This window comes from Fomitopsis serialis (assembly GCF_022376445.1).
Source record: "Fomitopsis serialis strain Sig1Antser10 chromosome Unknown B0H18scaffold_3, whole genome shotgun sequence".
NCBI classification, from domain to species: Eukaryota; Fungi; Basidiomycota; class Agaricomycetes; order Polyporales; family Fomitopsidaceae; genus Fomitopsis; species Fomitopsis serialis.
The window spans coordinates 1,620,312-1,644,276 of record NW_025954963.1 but is presented as its reverse complement, the minus strand read 5'-3'; the positions used below and the strand labels follow the sequence as shown (position 1 = coordinate 1,644,276).

At 58.8% G+C, this 23,965-nt stretch overlaps 7 protein-coding genes across 7 annotated transcripts; 2 read left to right on the top strand and 5 right to left on the bottom strand.

Moving 5' to 3' along the window:
* Positions 1–539: 539 nt before the first annotated feature.
* B0H18DRAFT_1082131 (uncharacterized protein) lies at positions 540–2,199 on the bottom strand (the record flags this gene model as incomplete). The annotated part of the gene is made up of 7 exons (XM_048031486.1): positions 540–567; positions 604–956; positions 1,003–1,043; positions 1,083–1,425; positions 1,449–1,711; positions 1,774–1,911; positions 1,962–2,199. The coding sequence occupies 7 exons, from the start codon at positions 2,197–2,199 to the stop codon at positions 540–542; spliced, it is 1,404 nt and encodes a 467-aa protein (XP_047900042.1).
* Positions 2,200–4,507: 2,308 nt separating this feature from the next.
* On the bottom strand, positions 4,508–6,478 carry B0H18DRAFT_975009 (histone acetylation protein-domain-containing protein). The gene is made up of 4 exons (XM_048044037.1): positions 6,434–6,478; positions 6,320–6,384; positions 6,213–6,247; positions 4,508–6,163 (listed from the first exon to the last, which is right to left on the bottom strand). Exon 4 carries the CDS (start codon positions 6,154–6,156, stop codon positions 4,621–4,623), a length of 1,536 nt encoding a protein of 511 aa, XP_047900041.1. The 5' UTR covers positions 6,157–6,163; positions 6,213–6,247; positions 6,320–6,384; positions 6,434–6,478; the 3' UTR covers positions 4,508–4,620.
* A 105-nt stretch (positions 6,479–6,583) lies between these two features.
* Positions 6,584–9,693, bottom strand: B0H18DRAFT_975006 (Cullin-domain-containing protein). Its single transcript, XM_048044036.1, has 10 exons — positions 9,378–9,693; positions 9,250–9,323; positions 9,032–9,199; positions 8,828–8,973; positions 8,105–8,801; positions 7,863–8,043; positions 7,349–7,810; positions 7,169–7,298; positions 7,011–7,113; positions 6,584–6,954 (listed from the first exon to the last, which is right to left on the bottom strand). The coding sequence occupies exons 1-10, from the start codon at positions 9,589–9,591 to the stop codon at positions 6,877–6,879; spliced, it is 2,253 nt and encodes a 750-aa protein (XP_047900040.1). The 5' UTR covers positions 9,592–9,693; the 3' UTR covers positions 6,584–6,876.
* Positions 9,694–9,747: 54 nt separating this feature from the next.
* B0H18DRAFT_975000 (UbiE/COQ5 methyltransferase) lies at positions 9,748–10,917 on the bottom strand. The gene is made up of 3 exons (XM_048044035.1): positions 10,425–10,917; positions 10,165–10,375; positions 9,748–10,106 (listed from the first exon to the last, which is right to left on the bottom strand). Exons 1-3 carry the CDS (start codon positions 10,879–10,881, stop codon positions 9,869–9,871), a joined length of 906 nt encoding a protein of 301 aa, XP_047900039.1. The 5' UTR covers positions 10,882–10,917; the 3' UTR covers positions 9,748–9,868.
* Positions 10,918–10,961: 44 nt separating this feature from the next.
* Positions 10,962–12,338, top strand: B0H18DRAFT_901696 (Fcf2 pre-rRNA processing-domain-containing protein). Its single transcript, XM_048041460.1, has 4 exons — positions 10,962–11,361; positions 11,411–11,618; positions 11,671–11,853; positions 11,904–12,338. Exons 1-4 carry the CDS (start codon positions 11,024–11,026, stop codon positions 12,120–12,122), a joined length of 948 nt encoding a protein of 315 aa, XP_047900038.1. The 5' UTR covers positions 10,962–11,023; the 3' UTR covers positions 12,123–12,338.
* A 243-nt stretch (positions 12,339–12,581) lies between these two features.
* B0H18DRAFT_868020 (pre-mRNA-processing-splicing factor) lies at positions 12,582–20,104 on the top strand (the record flags this gene model as incomplete). Its single annotated transcript, XM_048039912.1, has 10 exons — positions 12,582–12,749; positions 12,804–14,189; positions 14,242–14,499; positions 14,559–14,937; positions 14,990–15,880; positions 15,932–16,579; positions 16,633–18,258; positions 18,315–18,392; positions 18,443–19,785; positions 19,844–20,104. 10 exons carry the CDS (start codon positions 12,582–12,584, stop codon positions 20,102–20,104), a joined length of 7,038 nt encoding a protein of 2,345 aa, XP_047900037.1.
* A 223-nt stretch (positions 20,105–20,327) lies between these two features.
* On the bottom strand, positions 20,328–23,589 carry B0H18DRAFT_1114029 (uncharacterized protein; the record flags this gene model as incomplete). The annotated part of the gene is made up of 2 exons (XM_048033059.1): positions 20,328–22,617; positions 22,670–23,589. The coding sequence occupies 2 exons, from the start codon at positions 23,587–23,589 to the stop codon at positions 20,328–20,330; spliced, it is 3,210 nt and encodes a 1,069-aa protein (XP_047900036.1).
* Between the last annotated feature and the right edge of the window lie 376 nt (positions 23,590–23,965).

Here is a 23,965-nt window from a genome sequence, read left to right as displayed (position 1 = left end):
GGAGAGACGGGCAATGAACGGTAGGATGGGTGGAACGGCAAGCGATGAGAGGGCGAGCAAGACTCGGGGGGAAGTGGGTGTGTGTCGCTGGCACCGCGGGGGCGAGCAGGTCATGGTGTAAGGACGGGAACCGTGTTCGCGGGCTTCGGCATCGGGATTCAGAGCGGAGACAAGAAGGGAAAGGAGGAAGGGATACAAATGCTATGGTACAACGTGCCCTGTAAACAGCAACCTAAACGCCACAAGCCCCAGACTGAGTCCATCGCGGCGCAAAGGCTCTTCGAGAAAACGTCACCTTCGTATCGGTCGGCTTCGGTTCGTGCCCCGGACTCCGCGCGTCCGTCAGGGGTCATCCAAGGGCGGCCGCGCGTGGTTCGCCGACGGGCTCTGGTACGCCTGGTCGCGTTTCGTCGGCAGTGGGTGCGCCGCCTCAGCCCGCTCGTCGCCAGACCCAGGCGAGCCCCTCCGTTCCGCACGACGGGGATACGCAGTCGGCCGTCGCTCCGGGCTAGAATCCTCGTTGGACGGGTGTAAGTGCGTCACAGCCACGGGCCCGCGGGACGTCGACTGCGACAAGCTCGTAGTCGCCTTTGGCGCACGGACCTCCCTATCCCTATCCTTCCCATATGGCCCGGATGCGCCGACGGCGGCGGGGGGTAACCCGGCCCAGACAGCTCACGCTCCCGCGCCGTAGGGTGCACAGCGAGCGCCTTGCGCGTGTGCGGGGGCTCCGGGGGCGAGCGCGGCGCCATGCGAACGGCGCTCACCGAGAGCCGACGACCAACGTCAAACGGCGCAGGCGACGCAGCCTCCGATCCTGGGTAGCTCCGGCTGTCGTACTCTACGGGGGACGGCGCCCTCCTCACCTGCTCCGGGCGGCGCATGTGCGGTTCGACAGGCGGGAAGGTATAGCTCTCCGGCGGGACCGCCCCCATCCCGTTCGCCTTCCCTTTCCCCTTCAACGCGACGGAGCCGGTCACGGGCTAAAGCCTGGCTGGAGACCGCCACGCGCCGCGGAGCGCCTGCTCGAGCTCCTCGACGCGCTGGTGCAGCGCATACATCTCCTCGCGCATGCCGCCGACGCGCTTCTCGACCGCGGCCTCGACAGCTCGTCGAGCTGCTCCTGCTGGCGCTGCAGGCCCGCGGCGAGGGCCTGGCTCTTCTGCAGCTGTCCGCGAGCCAGTTCTTGAGCTGCTTCGAGTCCGCGAGCGCGTCGTAGAACAGCTCGAACGGCGCGAGGAACGCCGACCGCTCGTTCGAGTAGTTCGGGTGGTGCAGCGTCGCCGGCGTCGGCGGGACGAGCGAGCTCGCGATCGGCACGGACGCGTTCTGCGGCGAGCGCCCCGCCGCGCGGCTGCCCCCGGTCCCAGGTTGCTCGGGCCAGGATTGCGCGCGACCGTCAGTCTTGTGGGCGTAGGCGGTACTCTACTGGCAGTATGTCGGTGGACGGTGGCGCTCATCTGTGGTAAGCTCGGGACCGCCATCGTGCCAAACCTACCGGTCGGGTCCGCACGCGGGATTGGAGGCGCACTCTGGATTGCAGGCTGGTTTTCTGGATGGCCGGCGCGTGGGTTGATCATAATATCGGCAGGCTTGCCCTTCGCCCCTCCGACGCCGCGGCCGGCGCGTCGGTTCGCGAAGCTGATCGGAGGCGCGGGAGCGTGTGGTGTGGTGCCACAGTGGACGTCGTGGTATGGATGAAGGTCGGGTTCTCTGAGCGGGGAGGTGGTGGGGGAAGCTGCTGCGAAGACTGGGAGCCGGCGATAAGCGTACCCGGACTATCGTGACGCAGACTGGACGTGCTCGGATGCGACGAGTGGACAGGATGGGGTGGATGGGCGTGCGGCGGGTGGCCTGGGACGGCACGGAGGCAGTCGCCGCAGCGACGGGACGACGACGATCCGCGGCGAGCTGGGACTGCGGTATATTTGGACTGCGGCCGCCCGGCTTGCCACTGGTACTGGCACTAGTACTCTGGCCCGAAGTCTGCGCCTGAGCCTTCGGCGGCACTCGTACGTCACGCTCGTCCTCATGCTCGGGCGGGTTGACGATGTTGACACTGGGTGGGGCGGTGGACAAGATGGAGGCGGTGCTGCCTCGTCTTTGTTCGATGAGCTCCTTTTGTTTCTGCTTCACGGTGAGCATCGAGCGCATCTGCTCGAGCGCCTGGGGGTCGTCGCGGCCGACGGTGAAGCCCATGAAGACGGGAGACATGCTCTTGAGGTTGTCGGATGCAGGAGAAGAGACATTGGTATTGATAGAATTCGACCCACCGCTGATGGTCACTCTCCGCCGCTTCTGGGGCGGGGCCCGCGCCTCTGGCGGCGACGCGAGGCTTGCGAGGTCCCGGGCATCCTTCGATGGGGGTTCCAGCCGTGCCGGATGGGCAAGGGAGTCGTGATCAGCCTCCAGCTTTATTCGGACCGCGCGGGGAGATCGGTGCCCGCTGAGCCTGACGACCTGTTAAGGGAAGGCGCAGGGGAGAGGTGGTAGGACTCACTCCGATCCCGACTCATCATCACGCGCCTCGCCGGGCGAGGACTCTGCATGCAAGCGCTTTCTGTGATTGTGCTTGCGGTCTGCCGTCTGGCGCGGGGATCCGCCGCCTGACGGAGACTGTCGAGCGCGGTCATTGGGAGACGCTAGTCTGTGGATTGGCGGCAGCACGTTGTTGCCTGACGTTATCTGCTCAAAGAGGGGGTGCTGAACGCCTGGGTGAAGGACGGCAGAGTCTGGGCGGGTTGGGTAGCCATATCGTCGCGGTTGGGCGACATGCACGCGGCGGCGCGGCGCGGCGGGCAAGGGGCGGGATCAGAGATGGGGGCGGCGTCAGGTGGCGGAGGGCGAGGGAGGAGGAAGGAGGGACATGAGCTGGCGGCACAAAGGCAAGGGGCGCAGCAGGCGTGATAGACGGTCAGACTCGGTCAGACAACGCGTCGGATGGATTTGATCAGCAGAAATGGAATCGAACAGATAGCATGCCGTCAATTAAGACAAGGTTCGCCCAAGGTTCGCCCTCCTTCCTTTGTTCGGCTCCTCCCCATCTGCTCCCTGCGCCGCCCTTCGCTGTGTTCAGCGCACGCCGCGCCCACAGCCCGCCCACGACGCCGCGCGACGATGCACACCGCAGCCCGCGCACATGGCGCAGTGTCGAAGACGCACGCGGGTGGTGCGGATGCGTTGCGTAGCCGCGCGCTGAAACATGTGCGCCGTCGACGCTCCCAATCGCCATATCAACCTGTCCTGATCGCCTGTGGCGGCCATGTCGCGCGTCCTCCAAGGCTCCCACAAGCTGCATCATCTCGGTTCGAACAGCGTTTGCACACCTTCGCACTCGCCTCGAGGCCGGGCGCAGGCGTCGTGCGAGCCATGCGCCTGCACCGGCGACGTCAGCGCACGCATGGCTGCTCGGGCCAAGCTCGGGCTGCACGCCGGACCCGGAGGAGGGCCGGGTGCGAAAAATTCATTAAGTTCTAAATCAGCGGGGAGTGAGATAGCGATTGACTCGGCTATCGACCGCCCAGACTGGTCGCTGCTCGAACGCAAACGCCGTGTCTTCGACGCTATATCGCCACACGGTGTGAGATCCCGATGCCGTTCCCCGCATGCCCCTTGTTCTCCTTCGTTATCCCGTTATGGAACGCCCTCTTCCATCCCATCGCGACCCGCCTCTGCCTCTGAAGGGACGCTGCACAGACACGCGAGCCGGCGTCCTGACATCCGGGATGCACGCCGGATGCACGCTCCCGCGAAGCCCATGGCGCTCCATGCGCACCCGCACCGTTCCCATACCACTCACAGAACACAATTCTAGCCGCGAACATCCTCGGCGTGAGCAGCTGCAAACCAGACCGTCGCACCGCGGAACTTACCCGAACGAGACTTCGGCGACATCGATGTCCTCTCTTCACCGTGTAGGACGTCGTCCCTCCGGCGAGCCAATAGCGCTGCACACTCACATCCCTACTTAGTACATAAGCAAAGCTGAGCGCGATACAGCTTCCGCGGCAGCGCATTTCAAACCTGCGCCGACCAATGGATGCGGCGACACCGTCCATGAAGCGCACATCTCATCCGTGGGCAGCTTCGACCTGGAAGGCACAACATGCGGCGAGACGTAACGGCAACCATTCAATAATTCAGTGCTTCCCGCGCTCCCAATAAACGCAGAACCTCGGAGAAATCCCTCACTATCGTCATGATACGATCAGTGTGGAGGGTCTCTGAGAGGCAACGCACCCTCGCCATAAGTGGAGCGTATTCACACCGGCTTACGAGGCAGAGGGGAGCGCGAGCAGCCCGTTGAGCCTGTCTGGCAGCGTATAGAAGTCAACGTTGACAGTCTCGGCATCGACAGCGCTATTTTCTGCTCCGGTTACGAGAAGTTCATTGAGAAGAACACCGGGGTTGTCGGGTTGCCCGGACGGGGATCATACCCGCCCTTAGTTTGAGTGAACGAATTGAATGAGCACACAACGCTATCCAAATGCAGTCCCAGAAGCACGGCCTCAGATACGAGAGCAGGGTACCTGACACAACAGCATGAGCGGCAGCCGTGAACAGTACAAGGGGCACGCTCACCCTCACTAAGCATCCGGCGTCGAGCGCAAAATACGTACCTCACGACGGGGCCTTTCGCTTCTTCCGCACGGTCAGCACGGTCACCTGCGGCTGGCCCGGTCGGTCGCCCCCCGCTGAATCAGCCTGCCCACCCGCCGGGGCCGCCTTCGGGGGCAGCGGCGGGTTGTCCACCGCAGCCGACCCGTAGATGTACGAGTGGTACGTCTCGAGCGATGCCACGGGGTCTGGGAACGGGTTGGGCGAGATGTCGGGCAGGTGCGCGTCCCCTGTGCGCCGGGGAGGGGTCCTCGGTGGCTCTAGCAGATGCGAGGGTCCGGGCTCTGGGGTCGAGGGGCGGTCGACGTGCTTGACGGCGGCTTTTGGGGAGGAGGGGACCGCCGCGAGGTCCTCGCAGAGGCCCTTGATCGCGGATTCGAGCGTTTCCGTCGCGCGCAGCGCACGCTCCCGCGTAGAGAAGTCGTGGTGGTTCAGGAGCGTGCTGATGACGCGCCTGACCATCTTGGAGGAGACCTGGCCGGGTTGCGGGGCCAACGGCGACGGCGCAGAGGTAGTATGCTCTCCATCCCTCTTTGGTGACGAAAGCGCGACGACGAAGAACGCGGTGACCACGCCTGCGATGCACTCCTGTCGGAAGGACATGCGCTCCCAGAACTCCTCCGGGCCCACCTTGTTCAGCTCGCCTCGTCCGTGGTCCACGTCCTCGTCGTCTGACGGGGGCTCAGGCCGGCCGCCGGCGGATTTCCGCCGCTTCCGCTTCGGAGAGCTCACGCCGTCTGCGTTGGTCGTATGCGCGATCTCGTCCATGAAGCGCGACTTTGGGTCGTCATCGAAGGAGGGGATGAACTGCCCCAGGTTCGTCCGACCCCCCTCCGTCCCCGGCGGACACGGGAGCGGCACGTCCGACTGAGAATACGGGTGTCCATACGTCCACGCAGACTCGGCAGAAGTGTCCACGGGTGGGTAGACCATCGGTGTTTTCAGCGACTGAGTCGCCTCGAGCTCATTGTAGCCCGGCAGGACGTAGTACGGCCTGACCGTCACGTCGCTGCGGCGCCGTCGAAGCTCGCTCGTCACGTCGCTCAGGACGCGCTTCCACCACGCACAGAGCTGCACGTCGTTGAGCGGCTTCTTACCGGGGTGCTCGGCGGAGTTCGGGAAGAGGTATTGCGGCTGTGCCCGAGCGAAGAGCTGGATCCAGAGGTGGTCCGCCTGGACAGGCCGCGTGGACGGGTCGGCGTAGTATTTCAGGAATGCGCGGACGAGGGAGGCGGTGGGCGAGGGCCTGGAGGCTTGGCCGGTGGAGTCGACCTTTGAGATGTAGAGGATGCCGCAAGACGTGGACGGGATGTTGTAGAGGGCGGCCTCTATGGCGGACACCATGACGCGGGGTCCGTCGAACGTAGGCTGTTCGGACAATAAGATGACGATCTCTTGTAGATAGACCCGCGGGCGCGGCTTCGCGTAGGGGAACAGGTCGGTGCGCTTTCTGGGAGCAGAAACAAGGGCGTGAACGTGGAATTCATGCCTGCCTGGGAGTGTGGCGAGCTCTGCAAGTAAAGCATCTCTCAAGCTCATTGTTTGCCTGGTTACCGAATTAATAGGACAACCATGGCACGTTTGACGAAGCGTACCGTTTTCTTAAGCAGTTGTTCAGAATATCTCAATACTGTAGAGTCTATAAGCCACTGCGTACAAAGTGGTACTGCACCACTCGTTGCCAGGTCTAGACGACACTCACAATTTATGGGTAGGTTGCACACAGATTTACTAAAGCAGCGACAGCGTTCACTATCAGTAAGAGGTCCACGCAATATTGAGCTAGAGACATCATGAGGAGTGAGTTGGAACTGACCATGCGAGTGGCGCACGAATGCGCTCAGGTGGCGGAGGAATGAGTTGCCGGACCGTCGCGGACTCTTGCCCAGCCACGTCACGACCATAACGAGAGCGCCCTCTGCCTCATTAGGCAGGCGTAGTGTTCGACGCGGTTGTGTGTGCGTCCATCTGCCAGAGGACAGCGCAGCACTGGGCTAGGCTTTCGGGACCTAAGCTCACGTTCTACAGCTGATTGACTTAAATACAGTCCAATGGGGTACACATGTATCTATGAAGTTATCTCATCTGATCCATACGGTGACTAACGATATCGGGGCGCATCCTGGACATGTCCGTGAGGGACAGCAAGAACATAAGAGGACGAGACATGACGTGAAGTATGAAATATGCTACAATGTACAGGTCTAGACGTTGAACGTAAAGCACTACAAAGCGAGGTCGACAAACATGCAGGATATATCACGCGACGTAGGCGAAGGTGTCTCGGGTGCCCTCCACTCGCTCGATGTACTCCTTCTCGAGCAGATGCTCGATGGCCTATATCGAGCAACGATGAGGGACGACACGAGGGCCATACATAGAAGGGAACGCACCTTCTTGATGTCTGGGAGCTTGGGCGTGAACCGTTGCGAAATCTGGCTGATCACCTCCTGGATCAGGGCCTGATTCTTCATCTGCTTGCGCGCCTTCATGATACTGTGGGACGGTCAGGAATGAATGTGCGCAGTCATATCGTTCGGCGTGTACTCACCGGACGATGGTCGCCTGGATGACGTATTTACGATCCTCGTCGACGATCTTCTGCACCTCAGCCGACTCCGCCTTCTGCTCTGCTTTGATGGGCATGTTCAGATTGATACGAATCTTCTTCGACTTGAAGTCTGCAGTCTAATGTAAGCCACAACAACGGAGGAAACCTCAAAGTCCTCACTCGGGTTGTAGTCGTACTGGTCGCTGTCGTCGCTGATGAGGATCTTCGCTTTCACCAGCACGCCCAGCACCTGCTTCAAGTACTCCTTCGACACGCCAGTCGCAGTCACGAGTTCATCCAGAGACATCGTGTCGTTGTTGTTGTACTGTAGAAGAACCGCCATCTGCCATGAGCTCGTCATGAGAATGTACTTCGGGTTGAACTTGTTCGCTCGCAGCTCATTCTTCGAGTAGTTCCAGAGCCACGTGAGCTTACGACCGGAGTGCTTGTGCTGATAGTACTTCGTAAACAGCTCGTACGTCGGCAGGATGTCCGTCGGGATGATGAACTCGCTATTAGTAGGGTTGAGCGGCCAGAAGTTGGTACCCAGGACCATGATAGAGAAAGTGAGGTCCATGTCTTCATGGTTTTGCTGGATCCGTTCCTTGAACTGATCCGTGAGATCCTTGCTGAGACTCATATCTACGGTACAGTGAGCGATCGGCAAGCTATGACGGAACTCAACGTTACGTACCAGTGAACATGCGCTGCAATTTGTTGGTGTACTCGAAACCGCAGGCCTCCTTGAGCTTGGAGATCATGCTCGCCTCCGCTTCGTCTGACGCGGAGACGCCGTGGATCAGTCGCTTGGATAGCTTGGTCGTGTAGTACGTCTGGAAAACATCCTTGTCGTCGATGTACTTGAATAGAACCATCTACGACGGAGCGATCATGTTAGAGGGGCTCATACGCGTATACCACAATCATATCACTCACCACTTTGTTTAGTGCGCCCTCCAAATCCTCTTCCTCAGCCATCTTGTTGTTCTTCCGCAACAGCGCATCGGCGTGCTTTGCCAACAACTCTGGTGACTTCGTCGTCGAGGTGCCAGTGGCGTCGTTTCTGTTGACGAACTCTCGGCATGCCTTATCAAGACTGGCCACGAAGCCGGCCTCGCCACGGAAGCTCCTCGTGACAGTGTCAGAGTTCTTCGAGTGCACCTCGAGGAGGGCGTCGACGTAGGCCTTGGGGTCGACGGCATCCGCTCCGCCCTGGCCCACGAGCTTTGAGACTGCAGCGAGACCAGATCGTTTGACATGCTCCTCGAATCGCTTGCGCAGAGGCTCGAGACCCTCGGGAATACGCGAAAGGAGAGCATACATCCTCTGGAGATCTTCGTCCTTATCATAGTCGAGAAGCTCCTGGAAGTTCTCCCACATGAGCTCTGCATGCTCCCGGATAAGGACGTGCTCGCATTTGCTGATGAGCCCCTTGCGCGTGTTGTTGTTGAGGTACCGCTCTACGCGATCCTCCTCCTCACGCAATCGCTCCTCAGCCTTCTTCAGGTATTCGGCGACGGTGTTCTCCGCGAGGAAGGCTTCAGACTCCTGTTTGTAGTACTTCTCCGTTGCCTCCAGGAATGGCGCCTCGAAGTGCTCCTTGTATACCTCGTACGACACTTTGTTGATATCACTTCGTCCAAACCGAGAGACACGAACGAGTCGACGACCTTCTTGACCAGAGTCTGGTCAATCGTCTCGCCGTTTCGTTGGCGCTCGATCAGACGAAGCAGAGCGCCCGCCAGCTTCTGCCCTTTGCTCTGGATGTGGAGGAAGAAGTTCTGTTTCCACTGTACAAGAGCCAGCTGTGAATAGAAATGGGTATGAGTACGAGTCAGACTTGCTGGGTGGCACAAGACACACCGTGTAGACGGGGTATACGCCTTTCCTACCCTCGTCTCGTTCGCGCTTTACCCAATGACGGTTGAGGTATGTGAAAAGACGGTTGATATAGTTGGCTCCTGTCGTGTATCGATCCCATTCTTGCGCGTAGTAGCGCAGGAGCGCCTCATCTTGAAGCGAGTCAGAATGCTACGGACAAAGTCAGTAATTGGGGTTAGATGAGGAGTTCTGATACGCACGTTCTTGAGGTCGCCCAGATGCGTGGTGAAGTATCGAATGAGATTATTGTATAGATCGGAACCCATCAGATTGGCTCCGGCTGGGGTTCATCAACATGTACTCGGATGTTGAGACGAAGGGTACTCACTTCGGTGCCCGAGACCCTGCTCGCCCGTTCCATGCATCTTCGACGACGTGCAGTAGTTGTACGAGACGGTGTAGAGGCTCATGTACTTGGAGTACGAGACACCCGTTTGCAGTTTGGTCATGATGTGGTCGACGCCCTCCTCGAGGTACGCCCATGTCGTCGCGAGATCCGCGTTCTGCGGCGGCATCGGGTACGCACCAGCGTTGTTTGCCATCGCAGACGGCTAGTACGCTGTACCAAGTGGACACAAGAGCTAGGTGTATACGAGATGGGGAGAGCAGGAGGAGGGCCTTGTGGCGGTCCGCGACAAACGAGGTAGCGCGCACTCAGCGAGGAGGGGGCGTTACAGCCTTCTAAAAGGTCACGCGCGTTACAGTCACTTCCCCTCCGTTCGCATTGCCAATGTCTTACATCGTCAAGCAATTGCTAAGCGACAAGGGTTGTCCACAATGTTGCGCAGAGAACCGCCATAAATTCAGAACTGTCTACAATCAGACTTTGACACCGGTGTGGATCGCGGCAACGCCGAAGGTGAGGTCCCGCCACGCGCCACCCTTGCCCTCGAACATGCCTCCAGTGGCGAATCCAGCGTCGGCGATCATCTGCGCAAACTCTGGCTGCGGAGGGAACTTTCGGATGGACTCGACTAGGTATTGATAGGACGCGCGATCGCCTGCGAGGATAGTGCCTAGCAGAGGGATGATGGAGAAGGAGTACTGGTCGTATGCGCTTATAGAATACAAGTCAGTTCATGGAACTCATGAAGCAGAGGAATGAGCGGACGTACGTGCTGAGCAGCGGGTTGTTCACTCTGCTGAATTCTAGGCACGCAAATGTTCCGCCCGGCTTGAGAACTCGGTACGCCTCTTTTAGCACGTCAGGGACAGATGTGCAGTTTCGGATGCCGAAAGCGATGGTATACCGATCGTAAGTGTTGTCAGGGAACCGTTCAGGAGATAATGCCTGCGCGTTGGCCTCCTGGAAAGCAATTTGGGGAGCTGCAGGAATGATGAGGCCACGCTCAACAGGGTTACAACAGACACGTACTGTTGTGATACATGGTCTTTTTGAACCTCTTGTAGCCTTCCTTGAGCATCTCCCCGTTGATGTCCACGACGTCTACGGTTGTTTCCCTGTCTGCGTACCGTTCCCTGGCATGGTCCAGCATGCGCAACGCGATGTCACCCGTGCCACCCGCAACGTCTATGCACCTCTGTGGTCCCTTGGCACCCGGCTTCAGTAACCCCACGAACTCGTCTTTCCATAGCCTGTGTATCCCGAGCGACATGGCATCGTTCATGAGGTCATACGAGGACGCGACAGAGTCGAACACATTCTTGACGAGGGATTCCTTCTGCTGCTCCGGCACAGTTTTGAAGCCAAAGTGGGTGGTCTGGCTAGTCTCCCGATTTTGAGGTGAAGTTGGCTGGCTATGGCTGAATCGACAGTGTCGGAATGAACGACTGGTCCCACAAGCCCGCCGAGCGATGTTGCTGGCGAACATGGTCAAGGTTGCAGTGCGGGGGGCACTGTTGGTTACCGAAGAGGCCTGCCTGGAGCAAGACCCCCGATACTCACGGAATTGACTGCCTTCCCTTCCCGATCATTCGGTTCTCAGCGAAGATTATTCCGGACTCTCTTTCGCCATGTCCACTGCTACACGCTCGCACAAAGGGAAAGGAAAGGCTGTCCTGAGAGAAGAAGCGGGCACTACTGAAACCTCTTCACGAGCTGGGAGCGCCTCAGAGTCAGATTCGAGCTCGGACCCAGAGAGCGCTGCAAGCAGCTCGGACTCGGATGCGTCGGACAGCGACTCGGATTCGGATTCGGAGGTTACTCAAGAGTTCTTGGACTCTCTCATCGAGAAAGCCAGAAGGAATGCAGCACTGAAGGTGCAAGACCGGAAAGGTGCCAGCGACAGTCGAACCGCCGAGGACGAAGAAGAGGAGATCCGACTGGACACTGGCGCGGAGGAACTGAAAAAGTGCGCTCGCTATTGAAGTTCCTCTTCTTCGTCTAATGTCACTCGCTAGGTCATTGCCTCCCCTTGACCCAGGAGATCTTCCCAAGCCTTACATTGAGCTTGCGGACTCGCGGCAAGCGGGTCCTTCCCGGGTCCGTGACCTAGATGTCGAACAGGCGGAGCAGGCAACTTCCTCTCGCGCTGTCCCCGCCTCGCCGCCCGCACCGCCAGAACTTACAAAGTCAGGAAAATCATTGACGAAAAAGGAAAAGAAGGCGGTGCGTATCCTCGCCCATTCTCGTGGAGATGCATTGCTAAAGTCCAATACAGTTGAAGAACAAAACTACAGGGCCGGACTGGTACGATCTCCCGGCTCCTGCAGAGGCGGATCTTCCGAGACTGTACCGTGAATACGAAGCGCTTCGGCTGCGAAATCAGTTAGACCCGAAACGTTTCTACAGGAAGGACGAGGGAGAAGGGAAAGGTATCAAGGGCCTGCCTAAACATTTCGCGGTATGCTTTTCTCTCCGTAGGAATTCCATCTCGATCTCACATGCACTTAGATTGGTACTATTGTTACATCACCATCGCCGTTCGGCGGCCCGAGTGCAGAGAACCTTAGCAGGGCCAACAGGAAGCGCACCTTGGTGGACGAACTGGTGGAAGATGCGGAGGCGAAGAGCTACGCCAAAAAGAAGTTCAAGGAGCTACAGACCGTGCGCTCAGCCAAAGGGCGGGGAACCTTGGCCAACAAGAAAGCGCTACGGAAACCGAAGTGGTAGCATTATGCATTCCGCGCTGCTGTGTATCGTCCCTCGTCCACATCAGCAGCCACTCTATACGGTAGAACAGGTCTCGGACCAATATTCAGAGACGCGCTGAAAGCTTCTCAATATCCTCTCTTGCGTAGGGGTATGGGAACAATATGGATGTGTACAACATATAAGTTACAAGAGACCTTGTTGTCGACAGAAGAACTCCTGTTTCACCGACTTGAGGCCAGTAAGGTAAGGCTTTCCACCACACACAGTAGTGGGGAAGCATGACTCCGCTCACTTTCGACTTTCGGAGAACGAAATTCTCTGAGGTCCGATAGGACGCGTCTTGACAATGAGAGGAGGGTTTGTTTGTAAGCGTCAGTAAGCGCTCCTCTACCAACGACCACGATGAGCTACCCTCCAGGAATGCCCTACCCTCCCGGCATGGGCGGTATGCCGCCGCACCCACCAGGGATGCCAGGGATGCCTCCCCCACCTCCCGGAATGCCGCCTCCTCCCGGCCTTAACCAGCCTTCGGGCTCGAGGATGCCTCCTGAAGTGCTCGCGCAAAAGTCCCAGAAGTGGATTCAGATGCAGAGGAAGAGATATGGCGAGAAGCGAAAAGGGGGCTATGTGGACATGGGAAAGCAGGTGCGTCCCACAGTATGGATGAAAGCGTGCAAGCGTGCTAACTTATATCGCAAGGATCTGCCGCCTGAGCACGTCCGTAAAATTATCAAGGACCACGGTGACATGAGCAACCGAAAGTTCAGGAACGACAAACGCGTTCATCTGGGTGCATTGAAGTACGTTCCACACGCCGTGATGAAGCTGCTCGAAAACATCCCTTACCCCTGGGAGCAAGTACGCGAGGTCCCCGTGCTTTACCACATCACTGGGGCTATCACGTTCGTAAACGAGATTCCGCGAGTCATTGAACCCGTCTACCACGCACAATGGAGCAGCATGTGGCTAGCAATGCGGAGGGAAAAGCGCGACCGTCGACACTTCAAGCGCATGCGGTTCCCGCCATTTGATGATGAAGAGCCGCCCCTTGACTATGGCGACAACGTCCTGGACGTGGAGCCTCTCGAGGCCATTCAGTTGGAACTCGATGAGGAGGAGGACTCCGCGATACACGAATGGTTCTACGACCCGAAGCCGCTTGTCGGTACCCCGCACGTCAACGGGTCGTCTTACAGGTATTGGAACCTGACGTTGCCTGTCATGGCGAACTTGTACCGTCTCGGTCGGACACTCTTGTCGGATCACACAGACGGCAACTCGAGCTACCTGTTCGACAAGAAGTCGTTTTTCACTGCGAAAGCGCTCAACATGGCGATTCCCGGCGGCCCGAAATTCGAGCCTCTGTATAGAGACATGGACAGCTTCGATGAGGACTGGAACGAGTTCAACGACATCAACAAAGTCATCATTCGACAGCAAATCCGGACTGAGTACAAGGTCGCTTTCCCCCATCTGTATAACTCCCTCCCTCGTTCCGTCCACATATCTCTGTATCACACACCGAAGAACGTCTACATTCGCACCGATGACCCTGACCTGCCCGCGTTCTATTTCGACCCTCTCATCAATCCTATCTCGCTGCGTGGCTTTACACCGAAGAATGCGCCACTCGTACCCCATGAGGACGCGATCTTCGGCCCCAACGATGCTGAGGACGACGACTTCGAGCTCCCTGACGAGGTCGAGCCTTTCCTCGAGGACAAGCCGCTGGAGAGCGATCTCACGGCGGATGCTATCGCGCTCTGGTGGGCGCCCGATCCGTACAGTCGCCGCTCAGGGCGTATGCGCCGAGCGCAGGATATCCCGCTCGTGAAGGACTGGTATCTTGAGCACTGCCCTCCTAACCAGGCGGTCAAGGTTCGCGTGTCGTATCAGAAGCTACTTAAGTGCTACGTCTTGAACGAGCTCAAGACACGCCCGGAGAAGGCCATGTCGAAGAAGAACCTGTTCAAACAGCTGAAGGCGACCAAGTTTTTCCAGACCACGCGGTTAGACTGGGTCGAGGCGGGTTTGCAGGTCTGCAGGCAGGGCTACAACATGCTCAACTTGCTCATCCACCGAAAGGTACATTGTCTCGGGAAGCATGGTTAGCGTGGTCACTGACGCACTTTATCAGAACTTGAACTACCTCCACCTCGACTACAACATGAACTTGAAGCCGGTGAAGACGCTCACGACCAAGGAGCGTAAGAAGTCGCGATTCGGCAATGCCTTCCATCTCTGCCGTGAAATCCTTCGTCTCACGAAGTTGGTGGTCGACGCGCACGTCCAATTCCGTCTCGGCAACGTCGATGCATTCCAGCTCGCGGATGCGTTGCAGTACATCTTCGCGCACATTGGTGCCCTTACGGGTATGTACCGTTACAAGTACAAGGTCAGTCTTCCTCCATCTTAGGGCAAGTATCTCTCATGCTGACCCCTTGCGCGTTCTAGTTGATGCGTCAGGTACGAATGACCAAGGACCTCAAGCACTTGATCTACTACCGTTTCAACACCGGTCCTGTCGGCAAAGGTCCTGGTGTCGGGTTCTGGGCCCCCGGCTGGCGTGTCTGGCTATTCTTCATGCGTGGTATCGTTCCTTTGCTCGAGCGCTGGCTTGGGAATCTGCTCGCGCGTCAGTTTGAGGGTCGTAACAGCAAGGGCATCGCGAAGACAGTCACGAAGCAGCGTGTCGAGTCGCACTATGACCTTGAGCTTCGTGCGGCGGTCATGCACGACATTCTCGACATGATGCCAGAGTCGATCAAGCAGAACAAGTCGAAGACCATCCTCCAGCATCTGTCGGAGGCCTGGCGCTGCTGGAAGGCGAACAGTAAGTCGCTGCTTGACATGAACTCGCGATAGGTATCTGATGTTGGATCCAGTCCCTTGGAAGGTGCCCGGAATGCCGACGGCCATCGAAAACATCATCCTTCGTTATATCAAGAGCAAGGCCGACTGGTGGACGTCTGTCGCTCACTACAATCGTGAGCGTATCCGGCGTGGCGCGACCGTCGACAAGGCCGTCGTCAAGAAGAACCTCGGTCGTCTCACTCGCCTGTATCTCAAGGCTGAGCAGGAGAGACAGCACGGGTACCTCAAGGACGGTCCGTACATCAGTGCTGAGGAGGCCGTTGCCATCTATACTGCCACCGTGCACTGGCTCGAGAGCCGGAAGTTCTCGCCCATCCCCTTCCCGCCGCTTAACTACAAGCACGATACCAAGCTTCTGGTGCTCGCGCTCGAGAAGCTCAAGGAGGCGTATTCGGTTAAGGGCCGCTTGAACCAGTCGCAACGCGAGGAGTTGGCGCTCATTGAGCAGGCGTACGACAACCCGCATGAATGCTTGTCGCGTATCAAGCGTTTGCTGCTCACACAGCGTGCATTCAAGGAATCTGGCATCGAGTTCTTCGACACCTACGACAAACTCATTCCTTGCTACGACATCGAGCCCGTAGAGAAGATCACGGACGCCTACCTCGATCAGTTCCTGTTCTTCGAGGCCGACAAGCGTGGTCTGTTCCCCTCCTGGATCAAACCCGCCGACACTGAGCCGCCGCCGCTTCTCGTCTACAAGTGGTGCCAAGGCATCAACAACTTGACCGACATCTGGGAGACGGGCGAGGGCGAATGCGATGTGCTCATGGAGACGGTGCTGTCCAAGGTGTACGAGAAGATTGATTTGACGCTGCTCAACCGGTTGTTGCGTCTCATTCTGGACCATAACTTGGCAGATTATATCACGGCGAAGAACAACACTGTCTTGACGTACAAGGGTGAGTATTATTAGTTTATTGTCATCGAACTAGCATTGACTTGCACGATAGATATGGCGCATACAAACGCCTACGGTCTGATCCGTGGTCTCCAATTTTCAGCCTTCGTCTTCCAGTACTACGGCCTGGTCCTCGACCTGCTCATCCTGGGTCTTCAACGCGCCAGCGAGATGGCGGGACCACCGCAGATGCCGAACAACTTCCTGCAATACCGCGACTCCGCCACCGAGACGCGTCATCCGATCCGTCTCTACTCGCGTTACGTCGATCGCATCCACATTTTGTTCCGCTTCACGGCCGAAGAGTCGCGAGACCTCATCCAGCGGTATCTCAGTGCGAACCCTGACCCGACGAACAACAACGTCATCGGGTACAACAACAAGAGGTGTTGGCCTCGAGACTGTCGTATGCGCCTGATCAAGCACGACGTCAACCTCGGCAGAGCAGTCTTCTGGAATGTCAAGCAGAGTCTGCCCCGGTCGCTCACCACAATCGAGTGGGAAGACACTTTCGTCAGCGTGTTCTCTAAGGACAACCCGCAACTCTTATTCTCGATGTGTGGGTTTGAAGTTCGCATCCTGCCCAAGATCAGGACTATGGGTGGCGAACAGTTCTCGCTGAAGGATGCCGTATGGAACCTTACCAATGAGCAGACGAAGGAGCGTACTGCCCAGGCGTTCCTGCGCGTATCAGATGAAGGTTTGTCAATCGCTACTTCCCTCAAACTGCTTACTGATGTTGGTTCACGACAGGCGTCCAGCAGTTCAACAACCGAATTCGTCAGGTCTTGATGAGCTCGGGCTCGACGACGTTCTCCAAGATCGTCAACAAGTGGAACACCGCCCTCATTGGTCTGATGACGTACTACCGTGAGGCCGTCATCCACACGAACGAGCTGTTGGATTCTCTCGTCAAGGCCGAGAACAAGATCCAGACGCGTGTCAAGATCGGCTTGAACTCCAAGATGCCGTCGCGTTTCCCTCCGGTCGTCTTCTATACACCGAAAGAATTGGGTGGTCTCGGCATGTTGTCGATGGGTCACGTTCTCATCCCACAGAGCGATCTTCGGTGGTCGAAGCAGACAGACGTCGGGGTCACCCACTTCCGTGCCGGTATGTCACACGAGGAGGACCAGCTGATTCCCAACCTCTACCGCTACCTCCAGCCTTGGGAAGCAGAGTTCTTGGACTCAGCTCGCGTCTGGTCGGAATACTCCATGAAGCGGAAGGAGGCAAACGCCCAGAATCGCCGTCTGACGCTCGAGGATCTTGAGGACAGCTGGGATCGCGGTATCCCGCGTATCAACACGCTCTTCCAGAAGGATCGGCATACGCTTGCGTACGATCGTGGTTGGCGTGTGCGTACCGACTGGAAACAATACCAGCTGCTCAAGCACAACCCTTTCTGGTGGACGTCTCAGCGCCACGACGGCAAGCTATGGCAGCTCAACAACTACCGAGTCGATGTCATTGCTGCTCTGGGAGGTGTCGAAGGCATCCTTGAGCATACTCTTTTCAAGGGCACGTACTTTCCGACGTGGGAGGGATTGTTCTGGGAGAAGGCGTCTGGGTTCGAGGAGTCGATGCGGTACAAGAAGCTCACGAACGCGCAGAGGTCAGGTCTGAATCAAATCCCGAACCGTCGATTCACGCTGTGGTGGAGCCCTACGATCAACCGCGCCAACGTCTACGTCGGTTTCCAGGTCCAACTCGACTTGACGGGCATCTTCATGCACGGTAAGATTCCGACCCTGAAGATCAGCTTGATCCAGATCTTCCGTGCCCATCTTTGGCAGAAGATTCACGAGAGCGTTGTCATGGACTTGTGCCAAGTGTTCGACCAGGAGCTCGAGCCGTTGCAGATCGAAACCGTTCAGAAGGAGACTATCCACCCGCGTAAGAGTTACAAGATGAACTCGTCTTGCGCAGACATCCTCCTCTTCTCCGCCTACAAGTGGAACATCTCCCGGCCTTCGCTCGTTACTGATAGCAAGGATGTTCTCGACGGCACGACCAGCAACAAGTACTGGATTGACGTTCAACTTCGTTGGGGAGACTTCGACACGCACGACATCGAGCGATACACCCGCGCGAAGTTCCTGGATTACATCTCCGACTCTATGAGCATCTATCCCTCGCCAACAGGTGTCATGATCGGCATGGACCTGGCTTACAACCTTTGGTCGGCGTACGGCAATTGGTTCCCGGGCATGAAGCCGCTCATCCAGCAGGCAATGGCCAAGATCATGAAGGCCAACCCGGCGTGCCACGTCTTGCGCGAGCGTATCCGCAAGGGTCTCCAGCTCTACTCGTCCGAGCCGACGGAACCGTATCTCAACAGCCAGAACTACTCAGAGTTGTTTTCGAACCAGATCATCTGTAAGTGTGATTTCACATGGATGATTTACAACAGCAGCGTCTCACACTCGCCTTAGGGTTCGTTGACGACACGAACGTATACCGTGTGACGATCCACAAGACGTTCGAGGGTAATTTGACGACTAAGCCTATCAGTAAGTCTCGCGTTACGTTGGACGAGATTCTTAACTTATTCCTGTCGTAGACGGCGCAATCTTCATCTTTAACCCTCGCTCTGGTCAGCTCTTCTTGAAGATCATCCACACCAGTGTATGGGCAGGTCAGAAGCGTTTGGGCCAGCTGGCCAAGTGGAAGACCGCCGAAGAAGTAGCAGCGCTCGTCCGTTCCTTGCCTGTGGAAGAGCAGCCCAAGCAGGTCATTGTGACCCGTAAGGGCATGTTGGATCCCCTCGAGGTCCACTTACTCGATTTCCCGAACATCGTCATCAAGGGATCAGAGTTGCAGCTGCCGTTCCAGGCTTGCATGAAGATGGAGAAATTCGGTGATTTGATCCTACGGGCGACACAGCCGCAGATGGTGCTGTTCAATCTGTATGACGACTGGCTGAAGTCCATTTCGAGCTACACGGCCTTCTCCCGCCTCATCCTTCTACTCCGTGGGCTCCACGTCAATAACGAGAAGGCCAAGATCGTCCTGCGGCCGGACAAAAACACCGTCACGGAGCCACATTTCGTATGGCCATCTCTTAGCGACGAGGAGTGGATTAAGGTCGAAGTTGCCCTCAAGGACCTCATTCTGGCCGACTTCGGCAAGCGGAACAGTGTGAACATCGCCTCCCTCACGGCCAGCGAAATTCGTGATATCATCTTGGGTCAGGAGATCGCAGCACCGTCCGTGCAGCGGCAGCAGATGGCGGAGCTCGAGAAGAGCTCTGAGGCGCAGAGCCAAGTCACAGCGGTGCAGACGCAGACGACCAATATCCACGGTGATGCTATCCAGACTGTGACTACGACAAATTACGAGCAGCAGGTGTTCAGTAGCAAGTCCGACTGGCGTGTACGTGCAATTTCTGCTACCCATCTACCGCTTCGTCTCCAGCACATCTACGTCTCCAACGACGATGTCCGAGACGATGCTGGGTCGTTCACCTACGTCTTGCCGAAGAACATCCTCCGTGCCTTTGTCACCGCTGCCGACCTGCGCACTCAGGTCGCCGCGTTCCTGTACGGCGTCTCTCCGCCAGACAACAAGCAGGTCAAGGAGATCAAAGCCGTGGCATGGGTCCCGCAGCGAGGCAATAACAACAGTGTCGAGTTGCCATCGCAGTTGCCGAAGGACGACTTCTTGCTCAAGGACCTCGAACCGCTCGGATGGATCAAGACTCAGGCTCTCGAGCTGCCGCACTTGTCGCCGACGGACGTCACCACGCAGGCGAAGTTGATGGCCGAGCATCCTGAATGGGGCTCGTCGTCAATATGCTTGACCAGCGCGTTCACGCCGGGTTCCGTATCGTTGTCTGCGCATTCGCTCTCAGTCGCAGGGTTTGAGTGGGGCCGGAAGAACGCCGACACGTCGCCCAACCCACAGGTTAGTCGTCATATAATTCATTAGCCGCAATCCATACTGACTGTACTGCAATACGCAGGGCTTCAACCCGAACATGTCTGAGCGAGTGCAGCTTCTGCTCTCAGACCGTGTACTAGGCATGACGCTCGTGCCCGAGGGTCGCGTATGGAACTACGGTATCGGGCTGACGCAGCTATGGTCGCCGTCGATGCACTACTCGATGACGCTCGACACGCCTCTGCTGTTCTGGGCCGAGGAACACCGCCCGGCCGCGTTCCTGTCGTTCGCCAACCTCGAGACGGGAGATGATAGTGCTGACCTGGAGAATAGTCTTGCGTGATCTATCGGACTGCTTGTGGACTCGTCGCTGTACCCTTACTATCTATCTGTCGCACGCATTGCTCTGATTACGATTGTATTGTTATGAAGGAATAATGACAGCTTGTAATCTCAATGATACTATACATGTGTGCCGCGATCCCAGGTGAAAGAAGAACAAGCAAATAACTGAACAGAGCACGAACAGATCCGACCAAGATCACACAAGAAAATGAAGCATATATCTACGTAGAGTGCAAGTTGATTAAAGAAACAGCTGACGTTCGCGACGAAAGCGATAGGGAGCCGTGTCGATGGCCAGCGTCGCCCGCGGCGTCGGCCGTCGAGGGTCTCGGTTTGTCCTTCTCTGACGAGTCGTCGCTCCCGTTATCCGGAAACCGCGATATCCTCCGCGACCCGCGCCGCGGCGGGGGCGAGAGCGACGTCACGCCGTGCTCGTGGTCGTCCGCCGCAAAGGTGTGCGGCGAGAATGCGCTGCCCAGAGGCAGATGGGGCATTGGGGGCATCGACGCGGAGGAGACAAAGCTGGGGTCATTTTGAAGGGAGGGTTGCGCGATCGGCTCGCCGATGGGTGTGCTCGGAACGGAGTAGGGGTTGACAGTGGATGGGGTCGGCGACGGCGGCGGGAGGTTGAGAGGGAGCGGGGCAACCTGGGAGGGCGCGCTGAGCATGCGTATGCGCTGCTTGAAGGCGGCTGCGCGGGACTGCGGTTGCGGATTCGGCTGGGGCGTAGGTGTAGCATTGGGATGTTGTGCGGAGGTGAAAGAAGTTGAATGTGCTTCCGGCGTTGGGGGCAAGGAGGCGTTAGGTGGTGGGAACGGGGGAGCAGGGCCAGAGCCTGAGATGCTCGCTCCCGGAGACGCAGGGATGGGCGTCAGCGGACTCGCGTTACTCAGGCTCCTACGGTGACCGTGGCCACGGTACGTCGGCTCGTCGGGGCACGGAGGCAGGCTGGACGAGGGCGGGACGCTGGGCGGGGACAATGACAAACGGCGTAGGGCGAGCGACTCGCGGAACGAAGTCTTGTGAGATGGCGCAGAGCTCGGCGACTTCGGCGGCGAGTCAGACTCGGTGGACGCAGGCGTGGGTGGCAGAGCTGTGAGCGGTGCGGGCCGCTGGGGCGGAGGCATCGACGCGCGGTGGGACGAGCGCGGGCGATGCCCCAGGAAGCTTCCGCCATTACTTGTCGTGGCGCGCGAGTGGGACGTGCTCACGCTGCTAAAGCTCCGTGCGGACGAGCTCGACGCGCGCCGCGAGAAATCGCGCAGGTTGAGCACGAAGCTCTGGGGGCTGGCGCTGCTCAACGGAGACGTATCACGCCGTGACGATTCGCGAAGGTTGAAGACGAAGCTCTGGGGGCTGTCGTTGCTGACGCTCTGCGATGATGACTCCGCAGCGTATGGATGGCGAGGGAGCGATGAGATTGACCTTGGCGAACCATGCGTAGAGGGAGGTGCAGGCGGCGCGGGTAGGGCACCCTCTGGAGGCGTCAGCCGGTGCGGTAGTATGCTCTGCCGGGACCAGCGTTTCGCATTGATAGAACCGTTGGCGTTCCCGTTCACATGTCCGTTAGAGTGTCCCGCCTCGGACGACGCATGCCGCTCATTCGACGCGTACGACGCATATGATGAGACTGATGACAGGGACGTTCGTGGCTTGCCCTCCGCTTGACCGCCGGAGCTGCCCGGACGTGAGCTCGGAGCAGGCGGTGGATGCGAAGCGAACAGCATGCTCATGCCCGCGGCACGCAGTCCGAAGCTCTCCGCGGTGCTTCCGTTCGCGTGCGTATATGCGGTCCCCGCGATCGTGTCAGGTCGGGGCCGCGCGCCCATGGGGGTGCTCCCGATGGTGTACCCGCGTCGTCTTGGCGGTGGCTGGAGGGGCGGGGGTGTCGTCGCAGGGGCAGGCGTAGCACGCAGCGTCGCCATTGAGAGCGGGGAGCGTCCACGGAGCAGCGCGCTCACGTCCGTTCCGCCGCTGGCTGGTCTGAACTCGATCAGATCCAGATCCTTGTCTTGTAGAATCTTGCGGTCCAAGTGCGGATGTGGCTGTACGAGCGGGATCTCTGTCTGGCGCGGAGTCGCAGGCACTGACGCAGGGACCATACCCGCGCTCATCGAGCTCACAGGCGATATCGGGCGCTCGCTCGCGACGCTCTGCGATCTGAGCATGCCAAGCAGGCTCGTGCCCACGCGGCCGAATGAATCTTCATGCTGACTGCCCGAGTCTTCGCTGTCAACGCGTGTGCTCGCCATCGACGGGGACCGAGGGCGGCTGCCAGGGCTTGAGAACAGACCGCGCAGTGCAGAGACGGCGCCCGAGGGCGAGCGCGTGCCTGCTGCACTTGTTGAGCGCTGGCTCACGGGCGCGCTCGCAATCTCCGGGCTGAAAGTCGACGACGTCGGGGACGAGAGCATGCCTTGCGCGCGCATGCTCAACATCACGTCCATATCCCCGCGTGGTTCGACCCCGCCGGGGCTGTGCGCCATCAGACCAAGGCCCGCGCGGAAAGAACTATGGGGTGTGTCAATGGAGCAGCGGGGAATACAAGGACGAGCGGGCGTACCGTTGGCTGAGCACGGCCTGCTTGATAACGGCAATCCATTCCTGGGCTTGCGCAGAGTCTGCCATGTGTAATGCCATATCCATACCCGCGCCGTCGGGGCGGCCGACACGTACCACACCACGCCGACCGCCGACATCCTCGTCAGCGACGAACACAACGGTGTCCACGCCTACGGGGAGGCGTTCCAGCTCGCGTTCGTCAGATACACCTGTCTTGAATACGTGCAAACATGCGCTACCCTGTGCGGCGCTCGTCAGCACGAGCACACGATACTTCCACTGGCGTGCGAGGGTAAGCTTGAGGAATGATGGTGGCGGGTAGTGTTTTGCCATTCGCGCCTGGAGCTGTACAAACGATTCCAAAGCAGAGCGCGTCGACGGGAAGCCAGGAAGCTCGGCGGACGGAGCGGGAGTGGGCGTCGAGGAGCCTGCACGCGTGTCCTCTGGAACGTCCGGTTCGGAGAGGGAGCGCTCATCTGCGAGCAGGACGGGGTCGAGGCCGATAGACTGTGCGGCGGCGTCGCGCAGACGGTCCCGCTCTTCGTCGTCGTCGTCCTTGCGCGGCGCGGAAATCTCGATGACCTCGGAGAACACGAAGGGAGATGGCTGGACAGGTGTCGGCGGTTTCTTGCCCTTGTGCTTCGCCCGGACGAAGGAGAGACCAGACGCCATGAGCAAGCTTCCGCGGGCCCGCCTAGGGAGCATTGCAAGGGGCACAGACGCAGGGGGTGGCGAGGCAGAGCCCATGCTTGCGTTGTCTGGTTCGTAGGTGACGAAGGAGCCAGAGCCAGTCGGATGGGCCGTAAAGGGGTCAGCGGTGGCGGGTAGGGAAGCGGTGCGGGGGCGAGGCGGGGCAGCGAGTTCATCGAGGGTGGAGAGAACGAGGGGGCGGGAGACAGAGGGGGACGTGGGGCGGGACATGGAGGAGCACAAGGATGGCAGGGAGAATTGCGGCGCCAGAAGGACAAGGTGATGATGATCACGGCGAGTTGCCGGCGGTCAGAGCATCTGCGAGGAAGACAAGGAAGACCAGCGCCGTCGACGGCGGGGCGGGAAGGGCACAACGGCTCGAGAGCGTCGCAGCCAGCGACGACGAGGACGAGGACGGCGACGAGGAGACGACGACGAGCTATCGTCCTGGCCCAGCGCGTCCTCGCTTCCCGATCCACCGCAAGATCTCCACGTGGCTTCAATTCCGTCCCCGGCGCCTCCCCGCACTTCATTTTGCCCTCCGTTCCGCCCTCCCCTTCGCACCAGCTCCTCTCCTTCCGTCCCCCCAGCAGCGTCTAACTCGCTT